This window comes from Vombatus ursinus, unplaced genomic scaffold (assembly GCF_900497805.2).
Source record: "Vombatus ursinus unplaced genomic scaffold, bare-nosed wombat genome assembly UNPS02014786.1, whole genome shotgun sequence".
Taxonomy (NCBI): domain Eukaryota; kingdom Metazoa; phylum Chordata; class Mammalia; order Diprotodontia; family Vombatidae; genus Vombatus; species Vombatus ursinus.
In genome coordinates, this window is record NW_020954564.1 from 49,576,932 (window position 1) to 49,595,146 (window position 18,215).

Consider the following 18,215-nt stretch of genomic DNA (forward strand, 5'->3'; position numbering starts at 1 on the left):
TATTTTCATCATGATCTCTGTCACAAAACACATATGTCTGAGACAGCATGGCTTAGTAGAGAGAGCACTGGACTGTGAGTCAGAGGGGATGTATTCTAGTCACAGCTACACCACTAATTAGCTCTGTAATTGTGGGCCAGTCATTCCCCCTCTATGCCTCAGTTTCCCTATCTGTAAAATGAAAGATTTAGACTCTAAGGATCGAGTAGCTCTCTAACCCAGCAACTTTAAGATTTCACTAAAATAATAGCAAATGCTTACATAATGCTTTAAGATTTACAAAGCATTTTAATTTATGTTACCTCATTTAAACTTCACAACCTTGTGAGGTTAGTACTACAGGTGTTTTCATGTCGAGGCTCAGAAAAGTTACTTGACCTGTTCATAGCCACAGAGTTAGTGTCAGAAACAGCATTCAACGCTAGGTCTTCCTGACTCAAAGTCCAGCATTTTATCCACTACATTACGGTGCCTCTCTAAAAGCCAAGATTACTCAACCCATGCTGCTCTTTGTCCTACAGGAGACAGAGTAGGAGGCTGAGGCAGAGACCTTAGACTAAGCTCTGAGGATGCCTTCCTTCCTGCGGGTGGGACCCAGCGACCATACCTTATGGTCCTTGAACACCCATTTTGTGGCTCTTGTCTCCACCTGCTGGTCAGGGGTGGCTGCCAAGGGAGAAGGGGCTCTAGGAGCTAAGGGTGAGAGGTGTTAAACTGAATATTCTTCCCCCCCCTCCACCTTTTGCACACGCAATCTCAACCACTACAGCACCCACAAGGGTTCTCACAAAGATTCGCACCCACACAGTCTTTCTACAATGTAAACTCTCACACCTCATCATCATCATCATCAACACACACACACACACTCTCTCTCTCTCTCTCTCTCTCTCTCTCTCTCTCTCTCTCTCTCTCCCTCTCTCTCTCTCTCCCACCAAGCACAAATAGTTTCTCAGTTCCACTCATCTAGCCATCAAATCACAGGCCTCTTTTAAAGTCTCTTCCCCCACACAGATGCACAATATTTCCCTCACCCACCCATTTCTTTTTTATACTCGCACCCCAACTTTCTTCACCACTTCCACCTTCAGTCTCATGGAATATCTTGCAGTATCTCAAACACTAATAAATCCATGCATACCCGCAACCTCACTTGGTCAGTCTTTCAAGCAGACCCTCACACATTCTCTCTGTTACAGCCTCTCACTTTCAGGTCCCCAGTCTCTTCCCTAGGGTCTCTCACCTATAGTCTCAGTTTCACAGTCTCCTGCGCGCGCGCGCGCGCGCACACACACACACACACACACACACACACACACACACACTCAAGGAGCTTCACAACCACTCTTTTCACATTATTTGACTGTCTCACATCGCTCTGGGTTTCTTATCCCACCATCTCTCTCACCCATAGAATCTCTTGCCCACATCTTCCGAGCCTCATGCACACATTCAATTTCATAGTCGCTTCCCCACTCCCACCCCGCTTCTCCTCCACTCAGACATAGTTCTCGCCCACTCTTTATTTTACAGTTTCCCTGGCATGAAGTCGCTCATTACTGATCTATCCTCACAATCTCTCCTTCACCTAGGCGCTCACAATCTCTCCCAGGAGCGCTCCTGAAACTTCACGCCCACACGTTCACATTCTACTTCTCAGTCTCCGGGGCCACACTCAGAGGGTCTCTCACCCACATTATTTCTTACCGCGTCTCTCACCATCTCACCCACACACACTCCTCCACAGCTTTTCACCCACTAGCAGGCTCTCGTGGAGCGCACACCCTCACGGTGTCTCAGCACACGGTTGAGAACACATCAAGGTTCCTGAGAGAGCTGTATGACCTTTGGACCTGCGTTTCCATAGAGTGTCCGCGGTGGCGGGCAGAGGGAGGGACAGGAGCCAGGGTCCAGACGCTCCTCCAGGAGAGCAGAGCTGAGAGAGTTGGCTGGGTAAACCTCGACCCGTCTCAGGCCCAACTTTTGGGCCTCCAGTGGTAGCGCTACGTCCCTACCCGTGTTACAAACTCAGTTCTCTGCCGGTTGCTGGCCCCTCAAAGAGGTTCTATAGCTAGGGAATGATAAATCCCATTTTTATTGCGCTTTAAGGCTTCCGAAGCGCTTTCATCACAAACGCCGTAAAGTAGGTCTGACAAGTGTTATTATCCCTATTTTACAGTTGAGAACACACACTCAGAGACGGAAAGGGACTTGCCCAACGTCACACCGCTACTAAGGGTCAAAGCTAGGAGTCGAACCCTTTTTCTTGACTCCTGACTTTCAGTCCAGTGTTCTTTCCTATACCGTAAGCGAAAAAGTACGTGTCTTCCTTGCCCAGGCCCCCAGCACTATACCCTCCAGAGAGCCAGCTCTGGCTTTTGTCCTCCTTTAAGTTCACCAACATGAGCGGCTTGACTGAGAAATGTCTCCGTTATCTCTGGCTACTAAAATGCTACCTACCGTCAGAGAACTGCCTTCCCAGGAGCTGATTCAGGTTTAGTTTTCTTACTTACGGTGAACCGAGCTCACCCCTGAATACGAAGGATGAGCAGGACCCAGGCCCCCCACCTCGAGATTCCTGGATTCTCGCCTCTGTTACGGTTTCCGGACTCTTTTGGACTGAGGGAAGCAGGGCAGACAGACCGACAGCGAGCTCTGGCGAAGGGGCTCCGGTGACTGGGACGCAAGGCTTTCGGCAGCCCTAGGTTGCTGCATCTAGTGCCCTGTGGATCCAGGATCCAGGATCCAGAGGGCTAAGGAGGAATCTCAGGAAGAAGCTGATGCACAAGCAACTCGATACCCTCGAGAGAAATGGCGTTAAATGCACGCCTCAATTCCTTGCCCCCAGATTCCCTGAAAGCCGAAGGCCGCTGGTTCTTAGCCAGGAACCTCAGAGACTCCATGACCTGTCTTTGGAGAACAAGATAGGTTTTCCAACGGAATTGGAAAGAATAAGAGAGGACTGACCGAACCAGACCTCCCCCAGCTTCGATGTGAAAGGATGCGAGGAGCCAGTGGGAGCTGACCCTCCAGGGTCCTGGGAATCAAAAAAGACAGAATTCCCCAAGGAAATGGGGCTAGATTAGAAGGTCACTTGGGTTGCCTGAACACAGGGAGGGTCAAAGGCCACTTCGGAGGGGACTGGTGGGCCCAGTCAAACGAAGGTATCCTAGCTCGTCATGGCCAGGGGGCTGTGAGAGGAAGGTGGCCTCTGCCTCTTCTCTCTGCCCTAATAGGCTCTGGCCTTGTTCTAATCTTGGTTACTCGGTTCATCTTTTCTGCGTTTCACTTCTTTTTCCCTTCTTCTGTACTTATTTATTTTCCTCTCTCCTGTTTTGTTCTTTTTTTCCCCTTGGTCATTTTTCCTTTTTCCCTTTTCAGCTCTTTGCCACTTTTCTCTCTCTCTCCGATCTTTACTTTCCTTCCTACCAGTTTCCTCCGGTTTCTCCTTCTCTCCTTCTTTTGCTTCCACCTAGATTTCTTTCTCCTGGGCCCTCCGTTGCCCAGCCAGCACGGCTGCTACCCCTGCCCGCTAGCTCCCTCCGACTAAGTCTTAGGCTTCGGGAAGCCGCTGGCCAGCGGCTCCCGGGGCTGGGACGCCCGGACTTGGTTAGGAGCCTCTGACTGATAGGAGGAGGGGTCTGGGAGTTTAGTGGCCTGGCCGCAAATCCTTCGCCATCTCCAGGGTTTGTCTGTTCGACTCCTCTGGCATTCTCTTCTGGGACCGGAGGCTCCCACAAAACCGCTTAGTCTCGTTACTTTCCTGAAAAGGTGAAAAATAACGAAGGGGTCCCAGAGGAGTGGAGGTCGACCTGACAGCCACTGAAGGCTCGAGAAAAAGTGAAAAAGCGGCTTATATTTCTTCCCCAATACCACATTCGTTCAGTGGTCCATCTGAGTATGCTAGTAGACTCACCCCGCCAGGGATCCAGGCTCTTAAGTCTTTACAGACTCTTTGGTCTGGAATTGGCCGGGTGGGACAAATGCGGCCTCTAGAGATATGCTGGCCAATGTAGCAGTCTTTGCCATTATTTCAAGCTCTGACTAGATACCCCCCCACACACACACCCGTCCCAATCCCCCACCTCCAAAAAGCCACAAATTCAACCTTTTCTTAAGTAGGAGAAAACCAGGATGTTGGGAGAGTTCGGCTAAACGATGTCCAGGAACACTGGACCAAGAAGTCAGATGTTCCCGCTTCAAACGAGAAGCCCCGGCCAGGCAACCCCACCCCTCCCCAGCCCCGACTAGGTAGTTAAACTGAACCTTCGAAGAATATTCCCGAACTTTCTCACCCCTCTAGCCCAAGGCTCCAGGGTGAGCCCAAGACACTCCCAGGGGGTGGGTACTGGAGACTGAATACGGAGGTACTGGGGAGTGAAAGTTGGTGCGCCATACCCCGACACCTACCCCCTCCACACTTTCTCTGTGGCAAAGCTCTAAGGAGCACGCAGCCGCTCCAACCTGCTTCCCCAGCTGGGCGGACAACTGCCCAGAATTTTGTTGGTGGTGGAGGCAGGAAGGGGGATTTGGGGGATCATTTCGCTGTCCAGAGGAGTCTTTTCCAAAGGACGTTTACCAGCCAGTGGGATAGAAAGGGAGAGAAACGATTGGGCAGCCACCTAGGGATGGAAGTCCCGCGTTCTCGAAACAGAGGTGCAGCCCCAAGACAGCCCAGAAAGGGAGTCTCCACCCTGAAGATTAAGCACCTTGGAGGACAAAGAGGACTCCTGCATTGGACTGTTTGCGGTTAGAGCGGGCTTCCTGGACTCCTCCCTCAGGGAAACAGCGCTCAGCTGGGCAGAGGTGTTCTCCCAGCCACCCGCCCCACTCCGCTCAAGAGCTCTGGTCGGCCGAAGAATGGCTAGCCACCGGCCTTGCCCTGCGGCCGCTGTGCTCCCAAGGGACTCCTGACTGCTCTTCTCTAAGACTCACAAACGAAAACTCAAAAGCTGACAGCAGACTCGCCTTTCCGACTCTAGGAGGAGATGTAGGGTTAAAGGCTAAACAGAGTGAGACCAGAGTCTCCCCGTGGGTCTCCAGCACTGAGGTTCTGGCCCAAGCTGAGCGCTCACGTTGACAGCTACTGGCCCCAATCACCTTGGAAAAGATTTTTTTTTAAAAATCAATTTGAACAAGACCCAGAGGCAGATGGCTCTTCTTTTCGGGGCAAGCTACAGAAAACGCCTGTTCTATGCACGGTGTGCGGACATGTCGGGGCATTGCAGTGTGAAGGAAGTGTGGTGGGATGTACACGATAGTTGTAGTGGCTGACCTGATTGTGAAAAGGCTGAAGGGCCCCCTCCACTGTCAATATCCGTTCAAAGAATCAATACGCACCAGGAATCCTGTAGGCAGGTAGGTCTAAGAGTCCACACTCTAGGGCAGACTAAATAACCAAGAGCGGAATGAAGGCCAGACTGAAAAGTAAGGCCTCTTCATCCTGGAAAGTCGAAGGCAGGAAAGAGAAGAGAGAAGTTGATATAAAATAAGAAAAAGCCGGGAGAGTGCTGCCCAAATCCCCGCACCATTAGAAATAGCTTTCCTTCCCTCCCACCCCTCCCCTCCTTAAAAGCCGAAAGGGGCACAGCAAGGGCCCAGAGAAAGGCCTTATCCCAGCGGGGGTGGGTTGGGGGGGAGGGCTGGAAACATAAATAGGTTCCAGTGGAGTATCGAGAAATTCCTGAATGGCAGCTCTACAACGGGCTATTAAGGGATTCGTGGGTGTTTGGAGCCAGATCTAACCTTTGGAGATGCCATCAAAGAGAAAAGCGACACCCTTTCCTAAGGGACTCCCTTCGACAATACCTCTATCCCAGCCGGAATTCGGGATTGTCCATGGACTGCTACCAGGTTGATCCGACCCGAAGAAGTCAGGAAACTGCAGTCAGAACCCCAGAGAGGACTGGGTCGGCCTGGGCAGCCGCTGGGGCCCGGGTCTGAGACTCCAGCATAACCTGGCTTTCTCCATCCACACCCCCGCTTGGAGGAGAACAGATCCTCCCCGCTCCTCTCCGTCTGCTTTCCCGAATACTACTCCTGGGTGGTTTACAAGGGAAACCTCTCTGGGAAATGGCCCGCCTTCGGGCGTCGTACTCCGGGACCTTCTTCCACCGCTGCTCCAGGCCGGAGGAAGGGGCAGGGTACGCAGCACCTGTCCTTTGGCTCCCAGGACTGCTGCCCAGGAGGGCAGGTGTAGGAAAGCCCCTGGGCCAGCAGAGGGCAGCGCCAACACGACCCAGCAGGACCCACGCTCCGTGACCTGCCGAAGCCGCCCGCAGCGGTGGCCTATATCCCGCTGCCCCCTGCAGGATAGGTGTCCCGCAGAGGACTAGCGGATCCACTGCCTTCATCTTGACTAGCCTACCTTTCATTCCCCGCTGCCCGGCAAGAACGACTCCCTGGAAGGGCCACCCTAGACCTCGAAGAGCAAAGGCTCACGTGAGCCAACCCACTGTTTAGACATTCTCCCCTGTTACGTTCACAAGGAGTTGCCTGGTCTCTAAAAGGCTTGGGGTAGGGGTTCCGCACCTCCTCCCACCCCCACCCCGCTCCTCCGTGGAGACCCCCCAGCATTTAGGGAGTGGATCTGGCCAAGGCTGAGTCAGAATCCAAATTAGATCTGTCCCTTTGGCCTTTCTTGGGGTCAGAAATACGCCTCCCTTTCCCCCCAGCTCCAATCCTTTCGGCCCTGAGTCTATTGCAGCCAACCTTTGGCGAGCACCCACAGGAACCAAGTCGAGGAAGCAGATTCAGGGCTCTCCACATAACCTGGGGCCTGGGCTGCGACTTCGGATTGCCATCCTCCCAGCTCTTTACCCCACTCCCGCGCCCCTGGAGTGCGTCGGCTTTCCCTTAAATCCCTAGGACTAATTCATTGTGGCCAGTAAGAGAGAAGCAACCGCCTCCCGCGCCCCAGCAGTGCCCGAGGTCGAACCAGATTTTAGGGCTCAAAGTTCAGATTGCTAGGAGGTCCAGTAAGAACTCTCAATCCCTGGAGCAATCAGTTCCTGTTTCCTCCAAGGACGGGGCAAATAGGTCAAGGACCAATAGTGTTTCAGGCATTGTTTTTTGGCCGCCTAGACTTCGGGATCCACATCGAAATCCGGCTGGTTCAGCCCCGAGAATTTAGGACTAGACTCCTTGTTCAGAGGGGAGAGGGTCAGCAGAGCCTGAACTTCACTCTCAATCAATGCTCTAAGGGCTTGAGTCGTTATCTTCAATAGGAAACTGAGCTAGAGAAAAAGAGATCGAGGCCCGGCTTCCATCAACCTAGGCCAGGTTCCTAGTTCTCAGCCTGAGCTGAGTCCCAGAGTGACGTTCTCGGTGGGCTCTACATGCGCAGTCATGGCTCAGGGTTAATCTGCATCCTTTCCTTCTCCCTCTCCCTGTCTTTCCCTCTCCTTTCTTTGCCTCCCCAGTAATCTCTCTCCATTACCTCCCTCTTCCCTCCTCCCGCCGCTTTCCCCCACTCTCTCTAGTGGTGGAGCAGGACTGTGAGGAAATTCCTTCTCTCCGACCCCTAGATCGCAGGACAGCAGCCTCGGTCCAGCACCAGCTACTAGGACCTCTGCGACCTCGGAGGGAGTCTGAGCTGCTCGGGAGAGGAGAGGAAGAAGACCCGTCTTTTCCGGACGCAACTAGAAAAAGCCCAGGACACTGATCTCCGGGACGAGTTGGAGCGTTCGGAGACCCGCAACGAGCTTCAATAAAGTCTGTTCTGACCCTACCCTCCTCACTCCCCCTACATTCCCCACCCCTACGCCGTTTTGGTCCATCTCACTTCCCCTCTCCCCTGTAGGACCCGAAGACTCAGCTAGGGTTTAAACCCTCCACCTACCTCCCCTGCCCTGGGTCCCCTCCCAGAGACTGGCCCCGACATTGCGGCTTCTGCCTAGCACTGTCCCCTTCCCGGGAACCAGAGGAGACACACTCCCTGTTCCCCGCAGTCCTCCAGCGCTGACCTTTCTGGGAGTCACATATCTCTGTCCTCCCCCTTCTTATTAAAAAAGAAGAAGAAAGAAAGAAAGAAAAAACTTTGTCAATCTTCTCCTCCCCCCCATCCAAATTTTCCAAGAGGGTGGGGCTAGAACAGAGAAGGAAAGAAGAATTTTTAAACACAGACACAGTAAAAACTTTTTAAAGAGTTTACTCTCATTTTCCCTGAGCGTCCACGTTGGCTTGAGCCAACAGTACCAAGGCCCGGGACCCTAGACGGTGCTGGCTACGCGCTTGAGGCCCAGCAAGCCCTTGGGGGGGCGCCCAGCGACGGCACTATTTGACGTGGAGAAGACGGCTCATCCTAGCGCAGGGATACGAGACGCACCAATGGAGTTCAAATGTCAGGAAGTTTGAGGGAGGGGTGAGGCGGCTGCCGGGCCGGGAGTATCCCTCCGCCTCCAGATCCAGCTCTAAACTGAGCGGCTCCTCGGGCGCACCATGGCACATTAATAGTGTGCAGAGCGCGCCCGGGAGCCCAACACCCCCGCTCCGCCCAGGACCCGACTGCGGGTCCTGCCCTGCACAGCCTAGCACAGCCTGGCATCCTCCACTTTCAGCCCTCGGGGGCCAGCTCTGTGGGGCCCCCTCGCCTGCCTCCTCCTTCTCCTCTTTTCCTCCTCTGCTTTCTCGCCGCCTCCTCTTGCTGCTGCTGCCACCGCCGCAGCTAGGGAGCCTTCGCTGACAAACAGGTGACAGAAGAGACGGGAGTGTGTGCATGTGTGTGTGTGTATGTGCATGTGTATTTGTGTGCGCGCGCGCGCGTGCGTGTGGGTGTGTGCGTGTGTGTACATACACCGGACAGATCCCGCGTCCCGGAACCACGGCCAGGACCCAGAGGAATAAGCCGCTCCTCTCGCCTCTTCTCCGGGGTCCTGCGAAACGTTTTAAACGCTTAAAAAAGAAAGAAAAGAAATTGATCCCCATCCTCCGGGGGAGTCTGACCCGAGCCCCGCCGGGGTTCGCGTGTTGTCTCCAGGTCTCGGGGAATAGAGCAGACGACCAAGCCTCCTCCTGGACCCCCGGGTTCACAGCTAGCCCCGTGTCGGCGCCCCATGGATATAGCAACAGGTCCAGAGTCTCTGGAGAGGTGCTTCCCCCGTGGACAGACCGATTGCACTAAGATGCTGGACGGCATCAAAATGGAAGAACACGCCCTGCGCCCCGGGCCCGCCACCTTGGGGGTGCTCCTGGGTGAGTGCGGAGGGAAGGGACGAGATGAGGGGAGAGGATGGAGAGGGACATCCCACAGCCGCATCGATAGTTGGGCCGTTCCTTGCCCTATTTCCTCCTAATATCCGCATGGGTTGAAACTAGGGCTCTGGAACTGAAAGTTGTCCCTAGCTGCAAGGAAGGGGGCGGGCGGGTAGGGGCGGCCCCCAAAGTTTCGTGTCATTGACTGGAGACAGAAGCCGAATGAGCCCTACTCTGAGCCGCTGCCGGAGAGGGACCGGACTGATAACACAGGTCCTAGTGTTGGAGTTTATAGAACCATAGAACGTTAGAGATGGAAGGAAACGTAAAGGCTCATCTCGTTCAATCTCCTGATTTTATAGTCGGAGAAATCGAGGCCCAGAGAGGGCAACTGACTTGCCCAGGGTCACTCAGCAAGTTAGTGGCAGAGCTGGTATTAGAACTCAGGTCTCATAACTCCTAATTGTATTTCTAATGCTTTGTGCTACCTATTCATTTCTTCTTCAGTGTGAGATTTTTCCCACTCCCACCCCCTAAAAAAAGAGAAAAAAGCATTTCTTCTGAATAACTGGAACTGTGGGATTTTGACCACTTTAATGTGCAGATTCTTCATGGTGACTAGGGCCTGAGCCTGCTGGGCCAAGAGCACAGGGGTCAGGGTAGGGGACATCCCTGAAGAGCTCGCCGTGGGCCCTGGTCCCTCAAGCCGGTGCTGGCCGGCTCTGCTCCAGCCGGGAAGCTCCCAGAGCCCCGAGTTTGGCACCCGTTGGCTGCACCGGGAAGGCCGTGTCTGGCCGCGCCTCCACTCCTTCAGTCCTTGCTCATGAAACCTCCTCCCCCTCCCCCCATTCTTGTCTCCCTTCCTCAGGCTCGGACTGCCCGCATCCCGCCGTCTGCGAGGGCTGCCAGCGGCCCATCTCGGATCGTTTCCTGATGCGAGTGAACGAGTCGTCCTGGCACGAGGAGTGTTTGCAGTGCGCTGCGTGTCAGCAAGCTCTCACCACCAGCTGCTACTTCCGGGATCGGAAACTCTACTGCAAACAGGACTACCAACAGTAAGAGCTTCTCCTCCTCCTCTCTCTCTTTAATCTTCCTCCTTCTCCTCTTCTTCTCCCATTTGCCACCACCAGGGCCGAGAGCACACAGGGACAGAACACTCCGGGGTCAGTGTCCCCGGAGCCTGGAGCCTTGAGCCCCAGCGCAGGGCACAGAGGGAACTGCCCTGAGCCCCCACGGGGGCAGTGCAGGCACACGGACTGTCTTCTAGCATCCTAGCCTAGAGTCCTACCCTCTCTGACCCATCGGGCCAGAACACTAGTGTCCCTACATGCTTTATGGGACCTGCTTGCTGGTCAGCAAAGATCCAGGAGCGTTTGGTAGTCCTTTCGTTTGCCTTAGGTGCGGTTCAAGAGAGTTGTGGGCTCTCCCACCCTAACTCCGCCAGGAATCCAGAGGCCACTCCAACTTAGGCCCACAGTTCTGGACTCTCTCGTAGAGCTCCCTCTCCCACCCTCACAAACTTGGAGTTGTAAGGAAAAGTTACCCTGGGTCCTCCTTCTACAAGGAGCTTACCTGCCCTGGATACTCTAGGTCTCAGAGGCTGAGATCCTGGCCCAGACCAAAACAAGCCCTGGGCCTCTGGAGAGAACGTGCAGGCCATTCTTTACTCATTGCTGTGCTCCATGGTGGCAACTCGGAGCCCCTCTTGGCTACTTCCTCAGGCCCGGAGCCTAGGAATACCGATACTGGGCCCACCCGATTTGCAAAGGCCCAATTGCCCTGTTTTCTTGATTCTCTGACTCTCAGAGACTGTTTGGTTCAGTTTGGTTGAGTTTACTAAAGACCTGGCGCCCTTCGAAGTAGGGAGGCCGCCCGCCGCCCCCGCACCGACCTGAGGTCTTGTTTCCCTCCTCCTCCTTCCCAAACTCAGAGCTGCCCCCGGCCCGGCCCGAGACAAAGGGAAGGGCGGTTCGGCCCCTTTTGTCCCTCGGCTTCAGGGGCCACCGCCGCCTGCCCGCCCTTTTCCGAGCCGGGCTTGCTCATAGCTGCAGTGGCTAGGCCGGTCTCCATGGGGACGAGCCCGGGGCTCCGGACCAAGGACTGCAGTGCCCAAGCGCTAGCCGTGGGAGGCTTCCTCTTGCTCGGGACCCAGGGAGCGGGTAGGACCCTGGCCCTGCGTTCCTGAAGAGGGGGGCTTGAGCATTTCAGCTAGTCCTTCGGGGGCTGCCCACGAAAGGACCCTTAGTCCTACCTTTTAAAATTTTTCTTCATATGAAACAAAACAAAACAAAACAAAACAAAACAAAAAAACCAACAAATAATAGTAACTAAACAGGATACAGACTGCCGTAACCGAATCCAAGAGATTTGGGTGAAAAGTGTGGCTGGTTTTAAGGTAGGAATGACTCCCACGGCCCCAAAGATGCAGTACCCGAGAGCCCCCAGACCCGAGGTCCCAGGATAGTGAATGCTTTTGCGGGCCATCTGCCTTGCTTCCAAAGAGACCTCTCCCGCGAAACCTGCGTCTTACCGGAGACTCAGACCCCAGCGGCTAAGGGAGCCAGAGCTCCAAGACAGGCAGCGGCAGGGGCAAGGAGGTGTGGACGCTGGGGCTGAGCTTACTCCAGTTAGTGGGGTGATGTCTTCTTATTGCACTTTATGCTCGTCCAGCTTGGCTCTTAGCCCAGGTCCTGGCTTAGGCAGCGCTGGGGGGAGCGACCTGGAAGTAAGAATCCTTTACCCAGGGTCCCAGGCACCTCTTTAAATGCAGCACCAGCCGCCCCCCGTTTTTGTGCCTTAGTTTTGACGGGTAGAATTTTTTCTCTCCATATCCCGGTACTACATTTTTGCCTCGGTTCCCTAAACTGCTTTGGCCTCGGAGTGTCTCCTCTAAATTCAGGCCAGGCTTTCCCATTATTTCGCTTTCAATAACTTTCCTGGGGACCTGATCAGATTGGGGCCAAGGAGGAAAGGGATGTAGAGGAGAAAGCATCCATGTTTTGGCATCTGCTCAGAACCGTTTGTGCCATGCCGGGGCCTTTTCTTTTTCCGGGAGAGGGAAGGGAATTTCTGTCGGTTTATCAACTCGGGACCACAAACAGAGCTGAAAAACCACCTTGAGAGCCGACTGGTGAGGCATCACTTTAGAGGTGGATAATTCTCTTACTCAAAACAACCCTTTTCAGAAGCAAATTTAAAATGACCGAAATCTCCTCCGAATACTTAGTTACTCCTTTCCAACTGAACACGCAGGAGGATCTGGCCCAGCAAAACTGAGGAGCAGGCAGGGAACTTTTTAGGATCCGGGTTTGAACTGTTTGTTCACCCAGTGATTTGGTTTCTTGGCAGTTCAATTCAGTGAAAGCTGTTTTTATTGAGAAGGAGAGAGAAAGAAGGGGAAGTAGAGGGGGAGAAGAAGGGAAGAGAGGGAGAGAAAAGAGTGGAAGAGAAGAGAAAAAGGGGAAAAGAGGGGAGGGGAAAAAGAAGGAAGAAAAGGGAAAAGAGAGGAGAAGAGGGAAGAGCAGGACAGATAAAGGGAGAAAGAGGGAAAGCAGAGAAAGGGAAAGAAAGGGAAATCAGTGAAAGAAGAGAAGAATGGGAAAGAGAAGAGAAAGGAAAGGGGGGGAGAGAAAGCCACCTGGACACAAAAATAGAAAAGTGGATCTTTTTCAAATACAAAATAAAAGGAATGGTGATTTTTTTTTTTACTAGAGTAAGTGCTAAGAGCACATTTTGAACTTTTTTATTGCAAATTCATTAAGATAGATTGAAGAAAGGCATGATTAGCCTATAGAATACTGAACAGTCTAGTGAACCTCAAACTTTATTTTGCTTTCTACACTTAAAAATTTCTCTTGAGGCAACCCAGCCATATGTAGGCAAGACTGAATAAGGCAACATCCCCTTACCCCCAAACCGTACCAGGTCAGAACCTCCTTCCATTGTCCTCCAGGCACAGGTGACAAACCTTCCCATGCCCCCTTTGGTCAGCCAAGATCATGTGCTGGCTCACAATTGTTCTTTATTAATTTGCTTTATTCGTCTGTGGAGAAAGAGCCTGAAGGGCTTGGGTGGGCCGTGTGTGCCTGTTTTTGTCACTTGGCTCCATCCAGATGCACATATTGGATTTTGTTGAGAGACCAGAAACATGTAAAATATGGAGGGCCACTGTCATTTACTAGAGACGGAGAGGTGTTAGAGCAGATTTTTGAAATGTAATCTGGATGCTGTCATTGGAATTGGGCTTTCTGTTGAGAAATGCTTGTCGTTTGTCTGCTCCTCTCGCTGAATTCACAGAACCAGAATCAGCAAGGAGTTTGCATTTTAGACCTTGTGTGATGATGGTATTCCACAAGGAAATAAAGCCATTTTAAAAATAGCTTTGTCTTGGAACCTCCCTGTAGTATTGTGTGTGTGTGCTCTTACCCATCTGTATTGATTGCATCCTGGGTATGTATATGTGTGTGTGAGTATGTAAGTATATATTTGTATTTGTGTGTGTAAACCCCTGCCTTTCTGTTAGTATGGTATATGGATATGTGCATATGTATACATCTGTATATATCTATTTGTGCATATGTATATATCTGTGTATATCTATTCTTATATGCATATTCCTTTGTACAAAGTGTGTGAGCCCTTCTGCTCCTTTGTCTATGGTACAAAGTGTATGGATGTGTGTGTGTGTGTGTGTGTGTGTGTGTGTGAATCTCTGCCCTTTTGAATGTGGTACTTTGTATGTACACATAAAGCCCTGGCCCTCTGGCTGTGTTATACACACACACACAAATGTACATCCATACCCTGCCTCTCTGTCTTTGGGGGAGAGAGAGAGAGAGAGAGAGAGAGAGAGAGAGAGAGAGAGAGAAAATTCCTACTTGCTTGTGGTGGGCACAGTGTATGTATCTCTTCTTTTCTGTGTGTGTGTGTGTGTGTGTGTGTGTGTGTGTGTGTGTGTGTGTGTGTGAATCCCTGGCCCTTGGATTATGATACTAAGGTTTGATGGACTCTCTGTTTACTCAGGGATCTGGGTATCCACAGTCCTCATGGTTGTAGAGGTGGATCCTGAGCTGAGTAGGGCAGGGAAGGGCAGGGCAGGGCAGGGCAGAGCAGGGCAGGGCAGCTTACCTTTGATTTACTAAAGCAGAGCCAAACTACTTCTACCACTGGGACGAAGATTGGGTGGAGGCCACCCACCTCCATATTCTCTTTTCACCAAAGGGACTTTTGCAATGGAATATAATCTTTGTTCAACCTTCCTGACTGCTCTCATCACTTATGGACTACTTTGAGGCAGGCAGGCAGGCATATAAGCAGTCAGGAGAAATCATTCTCATCTAGATTGAGCCAATCCAGTTAGTCCTCAGAACATGAAGATCCACTGGGGCTTCCATGCCTTAGTTAGTCTCTATGGGCTAGAGTTGAGTTGTGTGGCCATGGACCTTAAAACCAGGCAGGGCTAGGGATGGTGCTGCCAGACTTGCTGACAATCACAACATGCATGTGTTCTGTGTGCTTCCTCATTGGCCTGTGTTTCAGAGTCCTTCCAGTTCAATGGTCATTTGGGGGAGAATCTTATCTCCAAAAGCAAAATGAAAGAAGAACAGAGGCTTTAGGTTTGGAGAGGCTGGTATTGGCTTGACTGATCACGGGAGAATAGATGTTATGAGAGGCCATGACTATAGCTTCCTCCTTCCCAATAAGGCCTGCTCAGAAACAACGTGCCTATGATTTCCAGAGAGTTCACTGACTGATCAGAAAGGACACAAACTCCTTTGTTACTTACCATTGGACCCTTTAGCAGAGAGACAATTTGGGTAGATGGGCTTGGAGGTGGGGATGGTGTAAAATAAATAATCATATACTATATGTGAGACAAATATGTCTAGTGTTGACTATATTTGAAATTTCTGATTCCTTGCTAAATTTGTTTTTAGTCTTTTTCTTGCACTAATTGAATCCCCATCTCAAACTTGCTCCCAGTTCTCTTTTTAGCACATTATAGGTTTGTGTACAACCTGACTTTGGTCGTAATTGTGTCCTCCCCCCTCTTCCCAAGTACTGTGCTGTTTTAGTGGAGCCTGTAAACTTCGTGCCTTTCTTAAAGATCTTATTCATTAAATAGCTACATAAGATATTGCTTGTAAACCTTATTTAAAATAGCACAGAGCACGTTTGCCTTAAGAAAAAATTAAAAGGTCCAAGTGTCTCCCTACTTGTAGAAGCAATTGGAAAGCCGGATGCTAGATCTAGGTGTGCCGGCTGCTCAACAATGGCCAACATGGGTTGTGGGGCGGAGCGGGGAGGGAGAATAACAAAACAAAAATTCTGCTCTTTTCTGTCTCACTTGGGTGGGAAGGGCAGCCTTTGAGGCAAATGGATCAGGGGGTTAAATGAGGAGGCTGCCTGAGTAGCAATGCAACAGAGAAAGCCCAGCCCTGACTCAGATCTGAATTGTGAGGCCCAGTGATTTATTTATTCCGTGAGCTCTCTGTCAGGAGGGCCCTCTTGGTGCAGTGGATTAAGATGGAATAGATCCTGGTCAGATCTCAGCATTCCAAGCCATCGGGAGCTAGAAGGCAGTAATTAACTTTGTAATATTGGCCGAGTGTCTGAGCCCTTGCACAGTCGAACCTTATTATTGGCTTGAGCACGAAAGAGATGGGAATCTGTATGCATGTGATGTTACAGTACCAAGCCTTTTCTCGAACTTGCAGCGGTTACAATGGAAACGTATTCACATCTGTAAAAAGCGGGTGTTGGACTAGATAATCTCCCAAATCTCTTCCAACTCGAAAAATCCCAGGATCCTAACAATGATGGGGGAGGGGGGGTGGAGAGTGGATGTTAGTAGTGTGGCTGCTGGGGGTCCCTGGAGGGGATTTGGCACATTATTTAGCGGGAAGAAGTATTTAAAAGACAAGAAAAGCCACAATAAAGGAGAACTCGAATTTGTCTCGGTTTCTGGGTTTCCTTTAGAAAAATATCGGCTTAGCCAGATGACACACTGCTGCTGACTGTGTGCCTGAGTTAGAAATCGCTTTGAGCTTTCCTACCTCGACAAACTTGTCCGGTGATGACCTAAATTCATCCCTCCATCCCTCCATCCCTCCACCCCTCCAACCCTCCACCCCTCCACTGAGCACTACCAATGGACCAACTTGTGAAAAGGGGCTTTGCAATAAGTTGAAGGGGTGTATAGGGGTGGAGGTGAGACGGTGATGCCACAAGACAAGTTTGTCTGGAAGAAAGGAATAAATTGTATTGCTAAGAAAAGCTTTGCTCGAAAACCCCAACTCAAAAGCAAAAGGGCCTAGGGCGGGTGGGAGAGAGAGCTCTGCTGCTTAGCCAGCCAGAGTGGGTGTACCTGAGCTCTAGCCGGAGAAGGAGGGCGCCGAACGCTGCAGCCACCGCCGCCATTGGGGTTCTTAGCATGAAATTTTCAGGACATATACTGAAGCCTCAACCTACTATCACTAACCTGAGAAGTTGGCTGGTTCATTCTCGGGGAAAATAATTAAACAAGCCCCCAAAGCAGTGCTTTCCAGGGAGCTCACCTTGGGTAAAGAGGCAATAGGATGGGAAAATCTATTTTTCATTTGATGAATGTGTGTGTACAGGCGTGTATAAAATATTTTAAAATTCAAAGATAGGTTTCAAAACTCCTTTTGGTTTTCCGAATGGAGTTAGGTTGTGGATTTTCAACCTAACAAAGTTGATTAAAATAGGGAACTCAAATAGCATTTTTTTTTTTTTTTTTGTCACATCATGGAATGAAAGAGAAAGACGGCTCCCAGCACCTTCATTTACTAGTGATGGGGGAAAAATGTTTTTTGACTTCGGTGTCCAGGGGATGAAAACATTTTACTTTGTCTGATAAATAGTCGCCTCTTTGCTGTTTTCCAGGGCAGATTTAATATTTGTATGGGTGTGGTGGAACCGAGATCTCTAGGGTTCCTTCCAACTAGTATTCTAGGCATTTGGTTCGGCAATGATTTTGTAATCCCCACTACTCGTCCTGCCCCGGCTCACGGTGGTTTCCTTTTCCTTTTTCCTAATGTTGCTAGGTGGGTATTTGCACGGAAGGGAGGGATGGAAAGAAGGACAGAGGACCGGAGGAATGAACGAAATGCCTGGCTGACTAGCGGGTTCCAGGGCAGTGAGACCGGGGTAGGGAGCTGGTGTGATTACCTTGCCGCCAACAAAGACAATCCCTGGGGACAGATGTCCCCAGATGTTCTACAGCCGCGCTTGGGAAGAAAGGAGGGCGAGAACGCAGCAGGTTCTCAGGGACGATGGGAGAAATTTTTATTTTGCTAATTATCACTATTAGTATTATTGTCATTTTCCAGAAGGCAGGAGAAAAATGAATTGCTTCTCTTTGGTCGCTGTTTTTCTGTTGTTTAAACCCCCAGAACTAGAGGGGAAAGCTGTGACTGTTACCTCTGAGAAGCAACGGGGAATCTTTGGTAATAGTCGCTCTGATTTCTATAGCGCTCCTAAGCCCAGAGAGCGCTTTCCTTTCAACATTCCTGGGTGAGAGGGAGATCATTTTAAAAATCATTACCCACATGTTTCCAAGTGTCCTAGAGGTGTCCCAGTCTGTCCTTAAAAGGAATTGTTTTTCTGAGTTAGCATTTATTTGTCCCTGGGTCAATTATGTCCTTTTGAAGGAAGCAAGCCATTCCCTCCACATCTAAGAATAAGTTCTTTCTTGCACTACTGGTGTGAGCTGCTGAAGTCACACTAACATTTTTATGCCGTTGAAGAAAATTCTGTCGGTGCATCCCAGAAATGCCTAGAAGTAGAGAGGCTGACTTAACAGTATTTGGACATTTTCACGCTAACAGGACAGGCTTCCTTCTGTCATTCAGAGGTTTTTCCACCTCTAAGTAAAGCAAGGAGAGGTTCTTTCTCTTGTGTCTCGAGGGGTTAGCCATTTATCAAACGCAAGCCGGTTTTCCATCAGAGATACCGGGAAAGGAAAGGAAAGGAAAGGAAAGGAAAGGAAAGGAAAGGAAAGG

At 51.0% G+C, this 18,215-nt stretch overlaps 1 protein-coding gene across 2 annotated transcripts in view; it reads left to right on the forward strand.

Annotated features, from left to right (window-relative positions):
- Nucleotides 1–8,987: 8,987 nt before the first annotated feature.
- The window catches only part of LOC114047348 (LIM homeobox transcription factor 1-beta), a 174,820-nt gene continuing 165,592 nt past the window's right edge, over nt 8,988–18,215 (forward strand). For both annotated transcript variants that reach the window (XM_027868150.1, XM_027868151.1), the window contains exons 1-2: nt 8,988–9,192; nt 10,061–10,247. In XM_027868150.1, coding sequence (XP_027723951.1) covers nt 9,054–9,192; nt 10,061–10,247 — 326 coding nt within the window. In that variant the 5' untranslated portion in view covers nt 8,988–9,053. The remainder of the gene's footprint in view (nt 9,193–10,060; nt 10,248–18,215) is intronic.